At 38.1% G+C, this 24,706-nt stretch overlaps 1 protein-coding gene across 3 annotated transcripts in view; it reads right to left on the bottom strand.

The window, feature by feature from the left end:
• Window positions 1–24,706, bottom strand: part of LOC131076497 (phosphoinositide phosphatase SAC8) — a 207,863-nt gene that overhangs the window by 65,262 nt on the left and 117,895 nt on the right. For all 3 annotated transcript variants that reach the window (XM_058013721.2, XM_058013722.2, XM_058013720.2), the window contains exons 14-15: window positions 5,954–6,052; window positions 5,732–5,831 (exon numbers count right to left, since the gene is read on the bottom strand). In XM_058013721.2, coding sequence (XP_057869704.1) covers window positions 5,732–5,831; window positions 5,954–6,052 — 199 coding nt within the window. The remainder of the gene's footprint in view (window positions 1–5,731; window positions 5,832–5,953; window positions 6,053–24,706) is intronic.

Genomic DNA, 24,706 nt, shown 5'->3' with positions numbered 1-24,706 from the left:
TTCAAAAACCAAAACAAATTCAAATCTATTGCATTCAAAAGAAACAGTCAGCAGAGGAGAGCCAAGTTGGGTTCTTACACTTTACCCACACACCTCCGAATGACTTGAAATCAAGTGCGAATGATCTCTGAAGAGAAGGCGCCCAAGCGAAAGCCAACAACTTGTTGCAAATCTGAACCAATATCACTGCACACTTGCCGAGGCAACCTCCAGCATGGTACGGCCAAGCAAGAAGAGCGGTTTTGTCTAGAAAATCCAATTTAGCACCAAAATCCACGAAACTTAGCAAAATGGATCGCCTAACCAAGAAGAAAACAAAGAAAGAATACCGAAAAACAGTGACTAAACTCTCAAAGACTTGTGAATTAATTTCACGTTCAGCACCACACAAAACAGCAACTCCAAAACTGAAAACAACACTCAAAATCAGAAAACAACAAATATCTTCATCTTCGCTAAGCTCAATCTGGCTCCTCTGAATGAGAAACAGTCACAATATTCAGCTAGGGGCTATCTTTCAAGCTTGAAATTGAAGCCCAATGGATACCAAAAACAAGAGCCCAGCACTCTTATTTATAGCCTTTGAAGCTTCAAATTCAAATTAAATTCAACTCCCTCCAAATTGACATGAAATGAAATGAAGTCAAATGCCAACTTGGACGCTCAAAGCAATATAATATTTGCCTTTATTTTAAATCATATATTCGTCCAACTATTGCTTGGACACTTTAAAGGTTATGATCTTTAAATGAAATATCTCCAAAATGGACGCCCACCTTATGTCTTGAAAATGATACATTATAAAAAATATCAATAAAGTGCATTATGGCGTCCAGAGTAAATAAGTGAATTATTTCATAAAATTAACTTTTTCTTCCTTAGGCATCCATCTTGCCTTACTAATAATTCACTTATAAAATATTTTTCCTCAACCATGAATTCACCCAACATAAGCTCAAACTTGCCAAAATAGCTCCAAAAAAATGCTGGAAGGCCAACTGCTCAAACTGACCTGCCGGAAATAGCCATCTGAACAGACCTGTTGAAAACCTGCTAAAAATAGTAATTACTAAAAAATAGCATACTGCTAAAAATAGTGTGTCCAAATGCATTTTAACCACATTTTGAGCAATTGTCGCAACTTACTAAAAATAGTAAGTCCAGAAATGTCTTCAGATTCATTTGCATGTCACACCATCATGAAGCTCTCTGAAAACCCAGAAAAAACCTAGAAAAATGAGTTATCACCCCCACTTACTAAAAATTAGTAAGTTTACCAAACTCCACTGATTGCTACACATGTACCATCATTGTGAAGCTTTCTGAAAACCCAGAAGGAAACTAGATTCAAAACTGTAAAACTCCAACATGCAAATTGCTAAAAATGCCAAAACATCCTCCTAGAAAATAAGAAACCCTGATTCTCCCTCTGACTGACCAACGGGCCTCGGAATTGGCCAACAGTCCCGAAAACAAACTAGAGCGGTAAAGGGGGCATTACACTGTCATTGCTCTTACTTTTCCTTCCTATTCTTGTTGGCCGTCTGGATGATCTATCTTCTATATCCACATTGGCACGGAAGGGGGGAGGGAGGCGGGGGTATTTATCCTTCCCCCATATCGTGGTGAAAAGCCACGATGTTCCTTTAATGGGCAGCACCCCCTTTTAGAAGGGTTGCTATTCTTCTATCTCTTACGGCTCCTCTCTAAAAGAGCACCACTTCATATAATGTCATGATTTGGAGACTATTCAAGCCACCGTATAATGAATGGTTATCGGGTCTTGGTGAATATACGAGTTAATCGGTCAAACAAATATAATATATGTTTTAATACAAAAGCATCATTCAATATTGTTAATAACTTAATATATATAATATAATGTTTATTGTTAATGCATTATTTTTAATATAATGTACATTGTTAACATAATAACATCATTCAATATATAAAATGTAAATTGATAATATAATATAATATCATTTTAATATCAATGTAATATAATATAGTTTTAATATGATTTTAACATATTATACGGCAAAAATTATATTAATTATTCCTACAATAAATGGGGGGACATGACAACAACTCACTAGGTACACCACCTCATATGAATGGCATGGGCCGCATGAGGCCAAGAGGGATGGTATATCCGCCCTTGGGTCTAGGGTAGAGGATCCAAGACACCCTATCAAAGTCACCTTATCCTAGCTCTCCTAAGGTTGGGCTTCCCTAAACATACTTGAGATATCTTATGATTACATTGATATTTCTGCTATATGCTTAATGTTTCTTAATTAAGAACTGTTTTATGAATTATTGTTGTAAATGGTTCCTAACCTGTTTTGCAGGTTTTCAATCAGGTGAAAGATATTTCTAACCCTGCTCTTGCTCATTTAGGAATTGTGATTTAGGGCTAAATTAGGGCATTCCCAAATAGAGGACATTGCAATCTCACAAAACAATATTGCTAAAAATGCGGACACTACACTCCAATTTGAGATTCAGTATTCTTTTGAGCAAAATAATCAAGTATTGTGATGTTCATCAGTTACATTTGTAGCACCTATGTTATTTTCATTGTTAGTCTTTTCAAATAACATTGTAATTTCTTTCGTTGAAGATAATAAAGAATACTGCTGTCGCAAACAGATTTTGAAGTAGGATCACACTATTATCCTTTTGCAAGTCGAATTATTACAAGTTAATAATTCTAGATTGAACATTGGAGTATATCGATTCTCATGAATGAATATGTATGTTGTATTGACTCCACTACCCTCAATAAGTATAGATCAGTCCAATTTCTCCCTTAGCCTTAGAATTGATTTTAATATGATAAATCTTAAACCAACCATTTTATATTTCTGTATTTGTTTGAAATCCTCATATCTGAAACAAATTGATCACAAGAAGCTTGCATGTTTTAAAATCCAATTCACAAATCCTTGTCATAAGTATACAAGAGTCAATCTTCTAGGCACCGAGGCATAGATATGTTGCATACTTACACTCAGTGTCATAAAGGGAAACCCACCTTGGTTTTGCAAGCCTGAAATGTAGAGGAAAACACGATCAAATGTGTTTCATTTTCATTGGCCTAACTTCCAACAGCTTTGAGCATAAGAATTGGGTAAATCTTTAGGAGTTACTGGAATACAAAGTAGGAAACCCACATATCCATCTCCCAACTTTAGCACTGTCCTATATTCCTACCAGAAATACCATAAAATTGGGAGCATACATTGTAGTTTCATTTGCAGCCATAGAAAGCGAAATGCAGCAAAATTACAGCAGGAAGTATGTGCTCATATCAAGGCTATGCACCAAGGTGGCCAAGGCTCTACCATGAACCTGTAGTAGATCTGGAAATGTCAACATGGCAGTTTCAGGACAAGAATAGAAATAATTCATGTATTTTTGGTTAAGCTCTAGTTTACCTTTACAATAGATTATATAAGATGATCTCTCTTTGCTTCCTCTAAGTTTTGGTTATTAAGAAAATCTCAGGCCTCAAAGACTACGTTCATCCGAAGTCATCCAAAATCCACTAAAGTTTGTTTGGAGCACAAGACGTACCCAAACTATTCAGGCCATACCCTGTACAGACCCATCGCAAGCCCAACTCTTTACCAGTGCTCAAACCAATTCAGGCCAAGCACAGAATCAAGGAGCACCTTCCATTTGGGCCATACCCTAGATGGATTCATGGTGAGCCTGTCCCTTGACTAGGACCCAGATCTGTTTGGGCAGTCTATGGTGACTAGTATGGATGAATCCAGTAATAAAGTGTAATGTCCCCTTTTTGGCTATCTCAGAAAGCCGAGACAATTACATAATTCTGATTTCTTACTTTATCAAATAGTTGCAATTAGAATCAAGTAAAGGTGTTACACAAGATATCAATTGCCAGTTCTATTATATATATATATGAATGTGTACAAATTGATATTGAATGAATGTCAATGTTTGGTATACACTGATGGGGAATGCTATGTATGTTTACTGATTTACCACTTGTGGTGATAAATAATTGATGCTATGTCTGTTACACGATATGCTTATGCAATCGATATATATTGCTTCCAGCGGTGGGATTGCTATATCTGATATATCTATCTGTATATGCAATGATGGCTGTAACGCGGCTCTGAATATGACAATATTATCAGGCAGTGGAAATAAGGTTGTATCTGTTATATAGATTGTGGTTATATGCTCCGATATTTGGCCTTCGGCCTTGCTATCTTCACAATACTGGAATTACGAAGATATAGCTAATGCTGACGATGCTGTCTATGGTTGATCTTTGAATGCTTGCATAAATAGTGGTGCCTCCTCTGTTATTGAATGTATTCCTTACGCAACCGGTTCTTGACTCAAGGTCAAATGCTCAGATCGAGCTATACAATCGGATATAGAGGTCAAATGCTCTTGAGAATGTTTGGAGCTTGATTTTATCCTTTTCTTATGATGTGAGGAGGCACGGTGTCAAAGCCACGTCTCTTGTTTGCTTGACTAATCGCATTCCTTCATTATTAACAAATCAGTCAATCGGAGTTGATTAACATAATTCTGGTTTGAATAAGTAACCAATGATATGGTTAGTTGATGATCGAATTCCTTGATTAGCATTGGTTTATTACCTAATCGTGATTGAGTGTCACTATCCTTTAAAAAAAGATGTTAATATGTATAACTTAGTAGTTTCTTTCGGAGGCGTGTGATCGGATCCTTCTTTGGTAAACATGTATGCCTTGATCTTATGATGGATGTCATTAGATGATGTTTCGGTTCGCAGCTTAACGTTTTATAGAGTTATCAGCATCCTCTGATTTGGACGTTCCTCTTATGTGTTCTATCTTTGACTTGCATCAGCTGATCATAGCTGGAACTTTGGATGGAATGAATCATAAGTCTGAATACAAGGTTATCAAATATGATGATGCCTCTCATCCAAGGATGATCTGCTCATGACCCTATCCTTTTATGCACCGATTATCCATGATATAGAAGGGTATGATTGTGGACAGGTGTGTGGATGATGGTAATCCTTATGTTTGGCAAGTGTGTACCTTCTACACTCCTCTTATGTTCTATGGATGCTTGCAAGTCTTTATATTATGATGCTAACTATTTTATTGCTAGTGTACATAGATTCATCCATGGGGCCCTTCTTATTAGAGGTATGACTTCTAATTATCCTTCCTTGAAGAATACTTTGGATACTTATGTTCATTCAGGAACTGCTATCTTTCTTCTTGTCTTTTATTCTTGCTGAGTAGAACATTCATTCCCTTGTTTGTTTTAATATTCTTTGAAAAAGATGAACTATGTAATTAACTTACCCGTAAATCCTGTACTTATTTCTTCTAATTCCTAACAACTTGGTTGATCAAGACTTCCACCCTTGATCACCTATCTATATATTATGTGTTTCTGTTTTAAGTCACTGATGGTGACATCACATAAAACTGAAGGATTAAAGAAAGTTCATATCCAAGAAATTTTGTAATTTTGGCATATCCCTGTATTTTCATCAATAATACAAACGTTTCTTCCTTGGAAGACTGCGGAGTATATTATTTCTATGTCCATTCTATAAATCTTCCTATTGGTTATAGTAAATGGATTAGTTTCTTGCAATTTTGTGTTCTTGATTTCCAAATAATAAAAATATTTATTATTTTGTTGATAAAAAGGGGTTATTTTGATGGAACAGGTTTCTAACCTGAGTGACATTTGTCCTGTCCAAACAATCAATACAGTTGACTCTTAAAATTCCTGTTTGCTCCTCCATGCTTTTTCCATCTGAATTTTGTAAAAAACATCTGCTCCACTGGACAATGTTGAACTTTAAAAATATGTAAATAATACCTTTCCATTGTTCTTATTTATGAAAAATAAGCCAAAATATAAAAAACAATTTGATTGCTTTTCCCAAGTTTGTTACCCTTGCTTTTGTAATTCTTCAGCAATCTGTTCATAAAGCAGTTGTAAGCGTTCAAAATGCAAGTGTCCACAGATGTGATGGAAGTCAAAAGGAACATATCTGCAGAGAATATCAATCTGAAGATAATTAGTGGTGAGAGAGTAAAAAGAAAAAATAACCACAACAGTAGAATCTGCAAAAGAGACGAAATAAAAAGAAAGCACTAATAAGGAGTCCTATAATAGCAATAACCTGAGCCAGGACAAATTACAAAAGGCTTCAAACTCTAAACTTCCCACATAATCAAAGGCCATTAGCCAATTTGTAACTGACCGCACTTTTAATTATATTTGATTAAACGTAAACAAATGAAAACTTGTTTTCCTTTCTGGTATATACATACAATAATTTGCAACACCTTCACTAAATGCATATTCAACATAGATATCACTATCTGCTAAACGCATGGACACAAATGCAAATAGCCACAAAATTAGAATTATCTTTGTAATTTCTACAATCATGCAAGGTTTACAGCTTATCATAAAGGCTCATTACATTAAAACAGTCCATTGCTCAATTGTGATAACTATGAATATTGGGACAATTACTTCAACTTCCTAACTAACAATATCTGACTTTTACAATAAACTTATGTAATTGAAATGTGAGTGCACTTATATAAGATATGGCAATGCTCAATGCCACTTGCTCTCTCTGATTTGTATAAATTGAAAGTATGCTTAAGTGAATTGATGAATATTTGCACTGAGTGCAGTAATTACTTGCTGTATCAAATATGACAAGGTAAACATGCAATGATATATAAGGTGATATTGCCTACGGCAATAAGGATCGCTGTTTCTGATATGGTCACTTGAATCAAGCAATGTCTGATCTGTACTATCGCTTGAAGCGATATAACTGCTGTATCTGATATGAATATAATAATTTGCATTAATTATATCATATGATATGATGTGAAGCTGTGTCTGATTTGGCAATGGAACTATGCTGCTAATGCTCCTCAATCACTAATAGTGATGAGAGATGGTTGCTGTCTCTGATTGTTAATTGAACTCCATGCAATGATGTAAATGTTAAACAGACTGTTAGAATAGTTTTATTTAATCAGTTCTCTGATCTCTGTATGTTGTTAATTCGATTTTATTCTTCTATCGAATTGCCTCTGTTGGTTTGCAAATTACATATATCTGTGACTGATCTCTGCAGTGATTTTATTACTGTATGTAATAAAATGAACCTTTGGCAATGTCAGTATGGAGTTTCGTATTTATCCATATACTGGTCGCCTATACTCTGTTATCTTTTCTTAACATCTGCAGGGAACATGTTTGGCATCTATATATCATTCACATATTGGATCGTGCCTCCACGATCCTATGTGGAACCATCGTGGTTCCACATAGGGTCGTGACCCCTGTGTGGAGTCACGATCCTACCCAACATTGGCGTCAACAACTGAAGAGATACTTAGGATGTTTGTTTATGTCTAAGTATTGTTAGTTAAGTCTGCTAACAAATATGCAATCAGTACGATTGTTACTATGTGACTTTTGTCTGAGACTATAAACTTAACACTCCCTCTTAGTCTCAGAAGAATAGGCCTAATACATATCACTTTAACTGAGCTCAACACTAATCTCATGAGAATCTCATCACCTAGGTTTGAAGTATCAACGTGTGATACTAAGAATATACTCACTTTGATATCCATGTTATGGTATGTGCACTAACATTAATACACTTACATAATGTCTACCATAACTTATCATATTACTGATATTCAAATTGTATGATTTTCAGTTTATATGATCTTCCAAACATTTGTAAGATCGTCACCTTACAATGTTTAAATACAAGTGTTCATTAACTAGAGAATCGTCATCCTTCAGTAATGTACACAGGAAAGATTATAAATTTCATATACTCATTTATATGAACAAGAAGTTTACATAATTAAACATCTTTATATATATCAATAATTATATTTTAACCATACCAAGAAGCCTCCTGAAGTGATCAATTTTCACTCTTGCTAGAGGTTTGGTGAGAATATCAGCTGTCTGATCTCCTGTATTGATATATTCCAACTTTATTACCTTTCTTTCTATCATGTCTCTTACATAGTGATATGGAATCTCAATGTGTTTGGATCTATCATGGAAAACTGGATTGACTGAAAGTTTAATGCAGCTTTGGTTGTCACAATGAATGATTGTAGGTTTTAGGCTTTCACCAAATAATCCTACTATCAGTTTCCTCAACCATACTGCTTCTTTTGCTGCCATGTATGCAGCTATATATTCAGCTTCTGTAGAACTCTGGGCTACAGAAGATTGTTTTCTGCATATCCAAGATACCATAGCTGATCCCAAACTGAAACATAATCCAGAAGTACTCTTCCGGTCTGTTACGCTTCCAGCCCAATCTGAATTAGAGAATCCATGTAGGTTCAATTCAGTGTGTTCATAGTGAAGTCCATAATCCAGAGTACCTTGAAGGTATCTCAATATATGTTTTACTGCTACTAAATGTATTTCTTTGGGCTCAACCATGTGTTGACTGAGTGCATTTACTGCATAACATATATCAAGTCTGGTATTGACAAGGTACATCAGTGATCCAATAATCTGCCTGTATAATGTCGGATCTGCAAACTTGGAGTCTACTACTGCTTCTTTTAGTTTATGAAGATTTGTTTCCATAGGGGATGACATTGACTTACAATTCAACATTCCAAATCTCTTTAGAATGTCAATGGTGTATTTACCTTGATTTAGATAATTACCATCTGGTCTTTGCCATACTTCTAATCCAAGAAAGTAATGGAGTAATCCTAAATCCTTCATCTCAAATTCTGAAGCTAGTTCTTGTTTGCATTTTGTAATGAGATGATCTTCTCCTGTAATTAATAAGTCATCTACATATAGTATCAACATCAGCATTTCACCTTTGACTGTCTTAAAATACAGACTTGGATCAGCAATGTTCTTAGAGAAACCTATTCCCAATAAGTAACTGTCAATTCTTTCGTACCATGCCTTGGGAGCCTGTTTTAATCCATACAATGCTTTTTCTAACTTGCATACATGTGTTTTTGCATTATTTACCTCGAATCCTTCAGGTTGTTCTAGATATACATCTTCTTCAATTTTCCCATTCAAAAATGCAGTTTTTACGTCCATTTGATGAACTTTCCATCTTTTAGATGCTGCTATAGCTAGGATTGTTCTGACTGAAGTGTATCGAGCGACAGGTGCAAATGTTTCTTCATAATCAATTCCCTCCTTTTGTGAGAAGCCTCGAGCAACAAATCTTGCCTTGTGTTTTTCTATACTGCCATCAACAGCATGCTTGATTTTAAAGAGCCATTTAGAGGATACAACTGATTTTTCTTTAGGTCTAGGCACAATTTTCCATACATCATTTTTTAAGATAGATTGATATTCCTCGATCATGGCATTCTTCCATACTTGTTGTTTAAGGGATTCTTTTGCATTTGAGGGTTCAACATTTATGATTTCTGACATTAGAGTCACATAGCAAGAAAATCTTGAAGGTCTTTTGCTTTCCCTAACTATTCCTCTTGGTATTGCATAGGTTTCTGCTTCCTGTACTGTTTTGGTGGCCCATAGTGGTCTTTTCCTGGGGTTCTCAATAGTAGTGTTCTTTTGTCCCAATGTGTTTTCCTCAGGATGCTCCCTCTGCGTTTTAGAAATAGAATCTTCCTCCAAATTTATGGAGTTGGTTGAAGTCTCATGTGTAATGGAACTTCTTGTTTTGTTAATAGCTACATCTTCTTCAAATATGACATCTCTTCTTAATTCTATTTGTCTTTGACCAGGGATGTATATTCGGTAGGCTTTTGAAGTTTCACTATATCCTACAAAAATCCCTTTCTGCCCAGCGGGTTCTAGTTTAGTTCTTTTCTCCTTGGGTACATGAATATAGACAGGACATCCAAATATTTTGAGATGGCTAATATCAAGTTTAGTTCCAATAAAGACTTCTTCAGGAGTTTTGTCAAAGATATGAGAGTGAGGACATCTGTTTTGAATATATACAGCTGTGTTAGAAGCCTCCCCCCAAAGTGCAATTTCTAAGTTTTGATCAAATAACATAGCCCTTACAGCTTCTACTATTGTTCTATTCTTTCTTTCTGCAACCCCGTTTTGTTGAGGATTATAGGGTACTGTGAACTCCCTCTTAATCCCAGCATCTTTACAGAATTCTTTAAATAAGTCTGAAGTGTATTCCCTACCATTGTCAGTCCTTAGTGTTTTGATTTTTCTACCAGAATGGTTTTCTGTAATAGATTTGAATTATTTAAATTTTCTAAGTATCTCTTCAGATTCATTGCTTCTAAGAAAATAAATCCAAGTTTTCCTAGAGAAATCATCTACAAATATTACATAGTATAATGAATCTACTATTGATGGTTCAGACATAGGTCCACATAAATCAGAGTGAATTAGTTCTAAAACATCCTTAGTCCTTCTAGAGCTGCAGGGAAATGAGCTTTTAATGTTTTTCCCTAGTGCACATCCCTTACAAGTGCCTGAATGAATTTGAATTAATTTAGGTAGTCCTGTGACTAATTTCTCCATAGAGGGTAGAGCGCGAAAGTGTAAGCGCCCTAGTCTTCTATGCCAAATTTCCGTTTGATTTGTGACTCCATGAAATAAAGTCTGATTTGGCTCATTACACAATTCATATAGATGACCCTGTCTGTAACCAATCACTTGTGCTCTTTTGAAGGTGGATGATTTTGGCCATGCCATTACCTTTCTTCTATGAATGAGACCCTGTATCCATTATCTTCAAGCGCAGAAATAGAAACTAGGTTTCTTTTGATTCCTGGTACAAATAATACTCCCGTGAGTTGAACTGAGATTCCAGACTTTAATTTTATGGTACATGTTCCGACACCTCTTACCGGATGTGCAGAATCATCTCCTATCGTTACCTCCTCATTAGATTCATCTTCCATTGAGTCTAATAATTCTCTGAATCCAGTGACATGCCTTGACAATCCACTGTCTATCACCCAAGTGGTAGATTTGTTTGAAGCTTGACTTGAAAGTGCAGAGTAGAATACAAACTTCTCAGATTCAATTTCTGACTTCCTCCCTACTTTGGTGAATGACGCTTGTTGTTTTACTTTGGTAGGACAATTGAATGACATGTGTCCGTACTGATCACATCTGTGGCATTGAATTTTTGACATGTTTCTCTTACTTTTCCCATGGTGGAATTTTCTTTTCTTGAAGTTTTTCTTCTTACCTTCTTATGAGAGTCAGTATTGAGAATGTGAAGATCCTGATCTTTAGTTTTATGATTGCCCCCTTTTATTTGCCTTGATTCTTCTAGAAGACAGTCTTCCCTTAGTCGGTCAAATTCTGTATAATTTGCATTTATGCCTTGTTTGAATGATTCCCAAGAATCAGGCAATCCATCTAGAGTAATCATTGATAGTTCCCTTTTCTCAACATGATAATCAAGTTTTTGTAGTTGATCTCTTAGAGAACCTACTCTCATGAAATATGAATTCATTGATTCCCCTTTATTCATGCTTATGTGGTTTAATTGTCTTTTTAGAGCTAGGGTTTTGCTCGTATTGTTTATTTCATATATCTTCACTAAGGTTCTGTCCATTTCATATGCTTTATCATGTTTTGATATAATTGGTATTATATGATCTCTAACTGCATTGATAATGATTTTAACTGCTTTATCATTTCCTTCAGTCCATATAGATTTATCTGGTTCAGCCTCGGGTTCAGGTTTGTCTTCTTTCACGAATTTGTCTACTTTGTTCTCTTTTAGCACCATCATAATTCTGACTTTCCAAGATGCAAAATTTGCTGCTCCTTCAAGTCTGTCTTCGAATCTGATTGTGTGCGCCATTTTAATGAGTCTTTGTTTAATTGTAAACTTCTCCCTTAGTCTGTTCGGATCTTTGAATAGTTAGGCTCTGATACCATGTAAATGTTAAACAGACTGTTAGAATAGTTTTATTTAATCAGTTCTCTGATCTCTGTATGTTAATAATTCGATTTTATTCTTCTATCGAATTGCCTCTGTTGGTTTGCAAATTACATATATCTGTGACTGATCTCTGCAGTGATTTTATTACTGTATGTAATAAAATGAACCTTTGGCAATGTCAGTATGGAGTTTCGTATTTATCCGTATACTGGTCGCCTATACTCTGTTATCTTTTCTTAACATCTGCAAGGAACATGTTTGGCATCTATATATCATTCACATATTGGATCGTGCCTCCATAGGGAGTCACGATCCTATGTGGAACCATCGTGGTTCCACATAGGGTCGTGACCCCTGTGTGGAGTCATGATCCTACCCAACATTGGCATCAACAACTGAAGAGATACTTAGGATGTTTGTTTATGTCTAAGTATTGTTAGTTAAGTCTGCTAACAAATATGCAATCAGTACGATCGTTACTATGCAACTTTCGTCTGAGACTATAAACTTAACAAATGAGGGTGTTGTTTCTGATATAATTTCAATTGGTGAATGCTCCCAATTTTGGGCCTTCGGACTTGCTCACTCTAAGCTCTTCCAAATTGGAATAAAGAAACAAGATATAATATATTCAACGTTTTGAATGAATGACTTCAATCCCCTTATGTATCAATTACTATTGAATGGTTGCACCTTGGAAAGACATATCCTTTCTTCATTCGTATCTCTTCCAAGAGATTGAATTCTTTCATAGCTGTGTAATAGATCTTAATTGCTGATGAATATATCATTATCGAACACAAATAATTGCTTGTTACAACCATTAACAATTGGTCTGTTAACAACTTGTCTTCGCACCCCTTCACAAATAATAATCACCGTCCTAACAACTTAATCAATATCAATTATCATAGTACCTTTACCAACAAGGATTATGGCTCAGTCATCCCTTAATACTATGATGTCATATGCCGTCTACGTGCTAGTATATGAATGATCAACCAATATTCATCAGACTTCCTCCATGCTATTACTGATGAAGTATATAAGGGAATACTTGTTCATTTAGCTACAAAAACATTCTTCATATTAATGATAGATGCTTTAAGATATATTTAATTTTATTGATGATTCCTCAATATCATGCTTGTTTATTTTAATGATAAGTTTAAATCTGTCATGTCCCTTTTCTAGAGTGTACATCAGAGACAGAGGAGTTGGCCTATCATTGGAGTCTCGTAGGCTAGCAGAGGTTGTTTGGGACTCATTCAGTGCATATAGTGACTGGATTTTGGCTTTACAGGCAGTTTCGAGCCAGTTTGGAGTAGTTCCTTGATTTTAGGAGGCAGTTCCTACATTTTAGGAGGTTGTTCCTACTTTTAGGAGGTTATGACAGCATCCAGGGTTGGGGTTCCATGAGACCATTCCTTGGTTTCAGTTTCAGGAGATTTGGGTGTGTTTCCTAGTTTCTAGGAGCATCCCTAGATTTTAGGGATGAGACTGTCAGTTGATCCATGATTTCCGACATCAGTCACAGACAGGTGACAGGTTTAGTTTCAGGTTTTTGGTGTGTTTCGAGCTTTCTGTAGCCATTTGGGTTATATTTTTAATATATTTAAATATTTCCTAAGTTAGCGTTTTAATATTTTAAATAAGGCTATGTCTATAGCCATTTCGGAGTAATAAGGGGTTTTTGGCTTCATCTGGATTCGTATGCCCATGTGTTATAGCTCGTTGGAAAGGTCTTGAACTTTTCTAAATGATTTTCACTTGCTAGGGTCCTTTTGGCGCTTGGAGTTATTTTATATTGAAAAAGTCGTGTTTTTTCTATACTTGGGCGCCAAATATTGGGAAATATGACTTTATATTAAAGCGCACTTTTCATATATCTTTAGGGTTCGATTTGGCAGGAAAGAGATATAAGGAGAAGGAAGCCTAATTTCTCATTATCTTTTGACATTTGAAACTTGTGAAACTTGAAATTGCTCTGGTGGAGCGATTTAGTGGCTTGGGACGAAACCCTCAAGTCTGGATTGTTGGGATGCAAACCTAAACAAGGAATTGGTGATTGAAGTTGTTCTTTCTTGCACTCAGATTGATAGAGGAAGAGGTCGAACTTGTACTGGAATGCACATATTGGCAGTATTGAGGAGTTTCAGTAGGGGTGGCTACCTATTTCAGCTTGTGCGTTCTCTCTGGGCAGCTCATGTGAGGTTATTGGAGGCGTTTTCCTCTTACATTGGACACCATTGTGTTCAGACTGGTATTGGAGGGTTTGAGGCAGAGTTTTTCCTCAGGTTCTTGACTCACACCAAGCATTCTCCTATAACTGGCGTTATTTCATTATTGTAAGACAGCACTGAATCTTTGCATTAATTCCATTCTGAAACAAAAATCAGTTTGTTGGCTTATTCCGGGTATGTACTGTTTCAAATTACAGTATTGATTAATTTCTTGTTATGTATTTACCTTTCATAGTTGGAATCTATTTGCTATCTTTTATGCAATTATTTATATTCCCAAAAATCCAAAAAAATTGAGAAAAGGCAGAAAAATCAGAAAAAAATCAGATTTCTAGAAATTCCATTCAGAGCTTTAAACCGTTGGTCAAAGATTCAATTGAAACAAAAACAGTATTGTCTTGGTATCCGGGATTGGGGATCTTTCAAAATCTTTAATTTAAAGTTATGTAATCGTTCATCTGTTTAGATGTCTCCACTTCCAAAATGGGGACATTACATCAATTGAAACAAAAATAAAGTATTCTTGAAAAGCAGGATGCCGATTCACAGTTGTACAAATCAATACTGCAGCATGTTTTATTATTCGAGTGCAATAATAATGAATAAATGGCTGAAACATGAGAATCATTTAAGATCAATTAAGATTTTTTATGTTTTAAAGAATTGAATTTCTTAGCTTAAATAATACTATTTACCTATGTTGCCGGTTTGGATTTGGTTTGGGGTTTGGGTTTGGCAGTTTACCTATTTGTTTTCCCTCAGTTTGGCCATATATATATAAAACCATTTTGATTTTTCTTCAACATTAAACCATTGACATTGAATTACAAATTATCAGCAGTATTCTGTATTTAATTTTGCTATATACATATATTTATATAACAAAATTAAATACAGCACACCACTGATAATTTAATTCATTATTCAATACAGAACACTACTGATGATTTAATTTTGTTACATAGCAAAATATAATACAGAACACTGATAATTCATAACTCAATGTCAATTGTCAAATGTTGAATAAAAGTCAAAATGGTTTATGCTAGTGCTGCTGCAAATAGAAGATTAATAAAGATCATTATATTGCTCTTCATCAAAAGCATCAATGTAATGTCCCCTTTTTAGCAGACATGGATTTTTGGAGGATTGGCCTATTATATGGCCCTCGTAGGCTAATGAGGTTGGTTAGAGGGCCTCCTGAGGATTGTTTCATCTCCAGCATTCAGAGATTTATGGATTTAGCCTTCATTCGATATCATTTGGACTCCATTTGCCATACTTACAATTTATAGTAAGTCAGAAGTTTCAAGTAATAGAGATGGTCCCTTTCTATTTTTAGAAAGTGTATTTGGTCATGTTATGACCTTTTTCACACATCGCCCCATTGCAAATGGGGACCCTCTCTTTTCCGGCTTTCTAGGATTTTGTTAGTGTCCTGTGACCTTTTGCTGTAGTTTCACCAAGCCTTGTCCAGTTCAGAGCATTTCAGGCCCTGACGATTGAAAGTTAGTTTTTGCAAGTTATGTGATTCCAAAGTGTGAACGCCACCAAAGTGCTTAGAGAGGCCAAAGGACGAAGATTGCAATTGATTTGGACAACTTTGGACAACTTTCTATTTTTAGAAAGTTTACTTTTTTGCTTTTTCCTATTTTTTAGGAAGTTTCGTTTTTGGCATTTTTAGCCCGATCCCCGGTATGGCTATTTTTAGAAAGTTTTTCCTATTTTTTAGGGATGTCTGCTTTTTGCTTTTCCGGGATGCAAACCTAGGGTTTACACTTGCACCATCGACCAACTTCGACCGGAATTCGAAAATTCCAAGTTTTGACCTAAAAAAGCTAAAATCCCTATATTTTAGGCTTTTTGATTTTTCCGGGATGCAAACCTAGGGTTTACACTTGCACTACTAACCAGCTTCGACCGGAATTCGAAAATTCCAAGTTTTGACCTAAAAAAGTTGAATCCCTAGATTTTAGGCTTTTTGCTTTTTTCCAGGATGCAAACCTAGGGTTTACACTTGCACTACTATCCAGGTTCGACCGGAATTCGAAAATTCCAAGTTTTGACCTAAAAAGCTAAAATCCCTATATTTTAGGCTTTTTGCTTTTTCAGATGATCAACCTAAGCACGGATTTCAAATTTCAAGTTAATCCGATTAAATTAGATTAAACTGTGAAATTTTGAAATTTCTTTCAAAAATTCTTCTAAGTCTGGCTAAAGTGTTTCTACAGGTTCAAACCCCATCACGAAGGATGAAGAGATCATGAAGGAGTCAACATCAAAGTCCGCCATGAGTCTGGAGGTCACGTAGGGGGCTACTCCAAAGTCCGCCCAAGGTAAAGGAGACCAAGGAGGAGCATGGGTTAAAGTCCGCCCAAGCCTTAGGAGGCCATGAAGGAGGTGAGCTTGAAGTCCGCCCAAGTTTGATGGAGACCATGAAGGCGCTAGGCCTAAGGTCCGCCCACCTTAGGAGACCAAGGAGGAGCATGAGTTAAAGTCCGCCCAAGGCTTAGGAGGCCATGAAGGAGGTGAGCCTGAAGTCCGCCCAAGAGGAGAGGTTCTTGAAGTCCGCCCATGATGGTGTGCAAGCCGCCTAGGCCATGAAGGAACCTTGTCTGAAGTCCGCCCTATGCCTTAGCCAAAATTTGCCTTGATTGAGCTTTGCCCAAAGTCCGCCATACCACATAGGAGCAACCTCTAAAGTCCGCCCATGAGAAGAAGTCAAGAAGCCCGCCGTGTGAGTGATGCCATCAAGGGGATGTGTTCTAGAAGTCCGCCCATGAGGGAGCACCATCCAAAGTCTGCCATGTGTGTGTGGGGTACTTGGGGAGATACCACCAAAGTCCGCCATGCCTTGAGCCCCTTCAAAACTCCACCCAAGGTCTTCAAATGGTGGAGAAGCCACCAAAGTCCGCCTTAAGGGGGTAGTCAAAGTCCGCCCATCCTTCAAAACTCCGCCCTATGCATGGATGTGTTCAAAGGCCAAGCGTGTAGGAGCACCTTCAAAACTCCGCCATTGTCTTGGAGAGGCCTTGAGAATGGTCCTCAAACTCCGCCTAGGCTATATGGAAGACCTCCAAAGTCCGCCCAAGCATGTGGGAGTCTTATCAAAAGTCCGCTCAAGGGGATGTGTTCAAAGTCCGCCTAGGAAGCCATGTGGGAACCTAGTCAAAACCCCGCCATACCTTAGAGAAGCAAGGGAAGTCCGCCAAAATTCAAAGAAGATGAAGACAACCCATTAAAAGTCCGCCTACACATGAAAAGTCAAGCAAAATCAACAAGCTTGAGCGATATTGGAAAATCCACAGAGATTTCGAAATTAAATCCAAAATGGAAAGTTTTTTTTTTTTTGGGAAGAAAATATCTAAGGATTATTGAATATTTTCAAACTTGAATAAAGAATGGAAAGCTTTTTTTTTTGAAAAAGAATATTGGAAGATTATTGAGATATTAAATCAAAAATGGAAAGCTTTTTTTTTGGAAGATTATTAGATATTTCCAGTGTTCCACGGGGACGCATCCCCCCCCTTTTTGGGCACGTCCCCCCGTCAGAAACGTCTCGGGGATGGGGGGATGGGGATGCGACGTCCCCCGCCACCGCCACCCAAGCGCCGCCGGGACGCGGAGGCGTCCCCGTGTCTCCCAGGGAGACGTGGAGACGTCTCCTTGGGAGACGCCTGGGCATCTCCCAGAGAGACATGGAGACGCCTCCACGTCTCCTTGGGAGACGTTTGGGCGTCTCCCCGTCCTTCAAGAGACATGCAGACGTCTCTCCAAGGACGAGGAGACGCCCAAACGTCTCCTGTCGCCCCCACTTATATGCAATGTTTAAAATTAAAATTTAAAAAAAAAGTGAGTTTTTAAGTTTTTTGAGGGTTAAGGGGTAACTCTAATTGGACGTGGGCCAATAGAAAAATAACACCCGGGAACGCGCAAGGGGTGCTGCCCCTTGACCCCAACTTGGGGGCGCTGCCCCCAAACCCCTGTAGAAAAATATAGGGGGAAACCGCGCCGATAGAAGTAGGGAAAATCTAACCTCCGAGTTTGATTAGGCTCCATATAACAACACAACTTAGAAATCTTGGTATTTAGATTTAGTATTTCAAATTTCCTATAGTCTCATTTGAAATGTAATTCTTACACTATAATATTGTCATACATCTTTTCAAAACTAGTTTTTCAAGTACTATATGTATATGTATAAGTATATGAGCACCACCACCCCGCCACCCCCCCCACCGCCGTCCCCCCGTCATCCCCAAATTTAGGCCCTTGGTCCCCCCGTCCCGGAAACGCGTCCCCCCTGTCCCCCCGTCCCCCCGTCCCCAACGCCCGTGGAACACTGGATATTTCAAGCTAAATCAAAATGGAAAGTTTTTTTTTTTTAATTAGGAAGTATGAGTTGGAAGATTTTAAGGGTTTTACTTGAGAATTTAACCTTGTCTACAAATACTTCATTGTCAACTTCATTATTACACCAAGAAGTTCGAAGTTACTAAGGAGAGCTTAGTAAAGTATTCCAGTTTGAAGATCATCTGGAGAAAAAAAAATTGTTGATATTGCTGGAAGTTGGGTGACCTTTTCGGCAAAAGTTTTACAGATTTCTGGAGGAAGGCATCTTCTCTGAATTTTCTCAATATTTTGGAGAAAAGTCTAGCCAAGTCAAAGGTAAAATTAAAATTGTGAATTTTCTAGATATTTTTCTAGAATTTAATAAATGATTTTGGAGAAAGAAATTTCAATTTTTTTTTGGCTAAGTATAAAAAAAAATTCGAAAGTTTTAACACTTGATGAGGACTTCAACCAGCTTCAAGGCTTAGGGTCTGGAGGTGAAAATTCAACTTTTTTGGCTAAGTATAAAAATTTTCCGAAAGTTTTAACACTTGATGAGGACTTCAACCAGCTTCAAGGCTAAGGGTCTGGAGGTGAAAATTCAACTTTTTTGGCTAAGTATAAAAAAAAATTCGAAAGTTTTAACACTTGATGAGGACTTCAACCAGCTTCAAGACTGAGGGTCTGGAGGTGAAAATTCAACTTTTTTGGCTAAGTATAAAAATTTTCCGAAAGTTTTAACACTTGATGAGGACTTCAACCAACTTCAAGGCTGAGGGTCTGGAGGTGAAAATTCAACTTTTTTGGCTAAGTAGAAAAAAAATTTCGAAAGTTTTAACACTCGATGAGGACTTCAACCAGCTTCAAGTCTGAGGGTCTGGAGGTGAAAATTCAATTTTTTTGGCTAAGTATAAAAAAATTTCGAAAGTTTTAACACTTGATGAGGACTTCAACCAGCTTCAAGGCTGAGGGTCTGGAGGTGAAAATTCAACTTTGGTGGCTAAGTGATGAGAGTAAAAAAAATGGAAAATTTTCCAACACTTAAACATTTCACGGCCCCATTATTTTTTTTCGAAATTCTACAGAATTTTTTCTAACTTAAAGTTTTTATCATTTATCTGCAGGTCTTGAGCACCATGAAGTTCCAGGTAGATAAAGATGCTCCTCCAGAGTCAAGGATGACTTCCAAGTGGAAGAACATCAACGACACCAACCTCGGACACATCAATCTAAGGGAGTTTAAGAAGCGAATGTTTGGTCTGGACAACCTTGTGCCTACCACCATTGCGCGGAAGATGATGAAGAGTGGTATCGTGCACGCTGCCGGTTTCCTCCCCACCATGTAGTGCAATGAACGAGTAGTTAAGTGTGCCAAACACTACAACCCCATCAGTAAGGATATTGTTGCACCTGATGGAAGAGTGTTGGCAAATGTCAGCGATGAGGCCATCAGAGAGGCCTTCAGGATCCCTGAGTACCACAACACAGTATATATGACCAAAGATGAAGCTAACAGTCTATACCATGATCACCTGGAAGAATATGATGCCATAGTTAATCATTCCTGGTTAGACAAGCCGAGGAAAGGCGCCTCAAAACTCCAGAGAAAGAGCCTAGTACGAGCATACTTCAAGGAGGACATTGGGGACCTGATCGTCTTGCTCAATAGAATAATAGGAGATCCTCAGGGAGCTCCTTTCGAACCATGGATGTATTATTTCATTAATGAAATAATCAATGGAGTAAAACTGATAGACTGGGCCCGTATGATCAGCGATAGTTTAGACAGCCAGCTAAGGAATCTGGAGGCAAATAGGACTTTCTTCATGAGTTCTTACTTGCTCTATTCTTTAGCCAGGACCTACAGGTACAGAGGTCTCACTTGCAGAGGAGAAGTTGGGAACAAGGAAAAACAATTCCCAGTATATGATTGTTATCCCCAGCTCCATATGGAGGAAAAGTTCCATTTCAAAAGGGTGAATGATGCCTTCCTGATGCACATTACCCGGACCCTTCAAGGTGGACTGCACCAGAGGCTCTCTCAAGAGTCTATGGACTTCATCGGTCGGTTCGGGTGTTGGTACATCCAATATCCAAAGTTCACTTACCTCCGAATTCAGGGATTCTTCGGTCCTCCATACAAACTTCCAGCTTACCCTACCAACCGAGTGGTGTTGCTCGAGGTTGTGAGACAATTGGAGGAGTATATAGTGATTCAAAGGGATAAGCAGAAGAAGGCAGGCACATCCTCACTTACAATTGGTAATGGGCTGGAAACATGTCCATCATCACAGGCTACAGCTACCGCTGAGAAAGAACTGGCCTGGTATCCCTTTTACCAATACAAGGCAAGAAAAGATTTCGATCCATTCCAGAGGATAAAGAAGATCGAAGGGACAACGTTTGAGCACAGACTAGATCTGGAAGACTACTGGGCTAATGTAGCCGATAGTTTCGAGATCCGGAAGAGGTTTTGGTCAAGAATTCCTCTAAGTATGGTGAGAGCAACGGAAGTGTTCAAAGTTGCCGATCAGGTGGAAGAAAGCCTAGAACTTCAGCAGCCGGGTTTTGAGAAGATGAAGAATGAACCTTTGGTCTTGATAGATTGGACAGAGGGAGAAAAATCAGACCTAGCAGACCTCATGAGGTCAGTAGTTGAATACTCAAGGTGGTGGGCATCTAAAAAGACAAAACAGTTAAAGGCCAAAGGTATGGTTCTAACTTATGAATTAATGGGAGTGGATGATACTCTGCCCGTCCACCCTTGTACCTTTGCCGGTGATGCTCGGAATCCGAAAAGTGTTGGATCTCGAAAGAGAAAAGAGTTGGGTGGAAGCTCCACAAAGTGCACAGGGAAAAGGGTTGTAGGTGAGAGAAGAGAATCCAGCGAAAGTCACTCCATCCTAAGTGCTGCTTCCATTGCGCCTGGTCAAAGTACAATTGGGGAACAAGAGATAAATATCTATGTGAGTGATGATGAAGTAAGAGTTCTTTCTCAGCCAGCTGAGGAGGTGGTGGAGAAGGTCTTCCGAACTCCAGACAGAGGACAGGATGAAGCCCCTATAATTTTCTTGGATGGCATACCAGCAAACCCAGGAGAAGCAGACGATGAGTTTGATCGGAATACTCTAGAACAATCAACCATTCCTGATTGGCTGAGAGCAAGAATAAAGGCCAAGGTTCCCAAGGAGGTCCACTCAACCGAGGAAGCTACCGCAGCATTCCTGGAGAAGGTGAATAAGCCCACCGCAGCTAAACCGCCCAAGCCAGCCAGGAAGTTCTCCCTGATTCAGAGAGACAGTGCCGGATTCAAGACAGTCCAGATAGCAATGCCCAAAGAAGGGAAGACTAGGGACAATGTCACCGCAGATGACTACAAGATCACCACCATAGAGATGGGTAAGCCTACCCAGGACCAAGAGGTCCAATATTTTGACGACTCCTATAATGTTCTAAAGACAAGGCTGGCTCATGAGAAAGAAAAGAGAAAGAAAGTGGAGGAAGAAAACCAGCAATGGAGGAAGTATGTTCCCCATCTTACCAGCCCGCTCAACCATGAAGTCCCAGCTACTCCACCACAGCCTCTTCAGCAGGGATCAATGAAGGACTATGATGAGATGAAGGGATCGTACACACAAGAAAAGGAGTGGATTTCAGATGTTGTGGTACGTGCTGACACCCTGGTAGAAAACTTAGTATCAGCGCATGAGGCAACTTCTTTGTTGATTGATCGTATCCAGGATCTATCATCCAATTGGGAAGAAGTGGATGAAATTCAGAATGAAATGCTCCCTCACCTAAAGGTTATCCGAGGCATGTAAAAGAAGAGCTTAGTGGATGCAAGCATCATATAGACAGGAGACAGGTACGACTTCGGCACGTGGTACTATGCTCTGGTCACTTGGATCGAAGTCCTGAAGAAATCCGAGACCAAGTGTTTTGAGACAGAGGCAAGAGTTAGAGAGATCCTGGGCAAGGTATTCCGGGTGGCATCAGAGATCTGGCAAAAGGAAAGCCTAAGGGAGAAGCATTTACAAGAAGAGACCCTGAGAGCCAGGATTCAAACAAGCTTCTTCCGAGATTCAGGGATGATTGACAAAGGTGATCTTTCTAAGATTGCAAACTTCCTCTCCATCGATGACAACTTCCTCACCCAGGTAGTAGAGTGGGAAGGCATCCATGCTACGTGCGCCGACGATGTGGATCTCGTCAACTTCCAAATTGGCGGTTTGCCAAGTGTCACCATGGAGGAGATCAAGCTCGTGGTGTCCAGATACGTTAAATCTCTGAAAGAGGAAACTAGCCACTCACCTCAGTAAAATTAGCAGCTGCGCCACTTGTCACTCTTTCATTTGCTTAAACTGATAGTATTTCGAGAAACCCTAATTAGGGTTTAGGACTTTCAATCTTGGCCCTTGATCGCTGTTTTGATCTCGGCCATTCAGTTATTTTTGAGAAACTATATAAGGTTGCCTCCCCTCATTTGAAAAGGGTGAGGTTTTTGATGTATTGTTGCTTAAGGTCATTTCCAGATAATATATTGCTTGTGCACTGCTTTGTAATCTCTATTATTTGAATGATTTGCATGGTTTCAATTGCCTCAACACTTAGTTAAAATTAATTTAGATTTTCTTTCATTGTTGTTAATTTGAATGAAGGATTTGATAGGTATCAATTGATGGTGTATTTCCGCTCATACTTTTGGTAAATGGATGATTTCCATTCTACCGTGCAAAGTTAGTCTGAGCCCATCCCCTGTGCATCCCAACATCTCGATCATAAGCACAACCCATTGAAGATTGCACCGGCCTTGTGTAGTTGTCCCTAGTGTGGCGAAGCAAGGTTTGGTTTCTCGGAAGCATCCAGTTGATACCGTCTCCAGAATTCGTAGGATTAGATTAGCCTCCCTAAACCCTATCTCTTTTTCCCTTTCTTTTGAAAGTCTAAATCCCAGAAAATCCAAAAAAAAAAGAAGAAGAGCCTAAAATTGCTAAATCCATCTAAGTCCAGCAGTTCAAGAATACTTGTTAAACGTAAGTCCCCCTTGAAAATTTCAGCATACACTACCCAAGAAGCTATACCACTAAAGTCACTTGTTCGCACATATAGACCTTGGAATCAGTAGTGATTTTTCAGGAGAGGATAGAATACCTTCGGGTATCCTATCCTAATGTTTGGTAGATGATAAAACGGACACCAACAGGTCACATGGGGAATTATGGGGAGAGACTACTACTTTAGACGGCACGTTAATATGTTGTGTATTTAGGGAGATATTAATATTATTGTGGCCAAATTAATATTAATTCATTAAATAGTTAATTATAAAGTTAAAAATTAACTTTATAAAAAAATCACTTAAGTTGAGGGTCTAATCATCATAAAGAGGGGGCCAAATTATATAATTAATTCATGAGCACATTTTCCTAAGTTGGGGGCAGATTATTAAATAAAGTGAAAGATATAATATTTTTAAGAGTATTAACTGTGCTTTATGAAGAAAATCGAACTTTCTTGAAGAAGTATTTATTTGGCATTGGAGTTCGAACTTGGCATTCTATTGGCATTTGTTAAACTCATTTTGGAGAGCACAGAGATAAGGGTTTCCAAGTTTCAGCAAGATAGGGCATTGGAGAACGAACAAATCTTCAGTGTTAAAGCCTTATGAATTGGTGGAATACCCAGTGAGTTTGGCTAAAAGGGGAAGCTTCATCCAAAGGTTTCAATTGTGCATATTGAAAGCCATATTTTCCAGAATTTCCACCACAATAAATTCTGCCAAAAAATCATTGAAAGGGTGCTGGGGTGTTTAAAGGACAGACGCATCATTAAAGTGCAGTAAGCTCGCCTTCCCAGGCAATTGCATCACTCCCTATGCTGGCCGTACAGTTGCTTTTTGCTGCTGCAACATATCAAGGGCTTCAAGCAACAAAGATATCAATTATCCGGGTATGATTGTAATGTGCGAATATTTTGTAAGGATTAATAAATTTATAATTCTCCTACAGCTGTCTTAAGCTGGGAGAGTCAAATCAGCATTCTGATCATTAGAGTGTTCTTGGTATGCGTGTCAATTGTTCGACAAAATGTCTATTGGCTGTAGGAGTGCATTTTGCTCGTGAAACTCATTATATGTTGTTGGAAAGTCTAAGGAAAGTACCTCTTGCATTTAAATTGTTGCTTAATC

The sequence above is a fragment of the Cryptomeria japonica genome, chromosome 5, assembly GCF_030272615.1.
Source record: "Cryptomeria japonica chromosome 5, Sugi_1.0, whole genome shotgun sequence".
Taxonomy (NCBI): domain Eukaryota; kingdom Viridiplantae; phylum Streptophyta; class Pinopsida; order Cupressales; family Cupressaceae; genus Cryptomeria; species Cryptomeria japonica.
The sequence above is the reverse complement of the archived record's forward strand: the minus strand, read 5'-3'. Positions and strand labels throughout refer to the sequence as shown.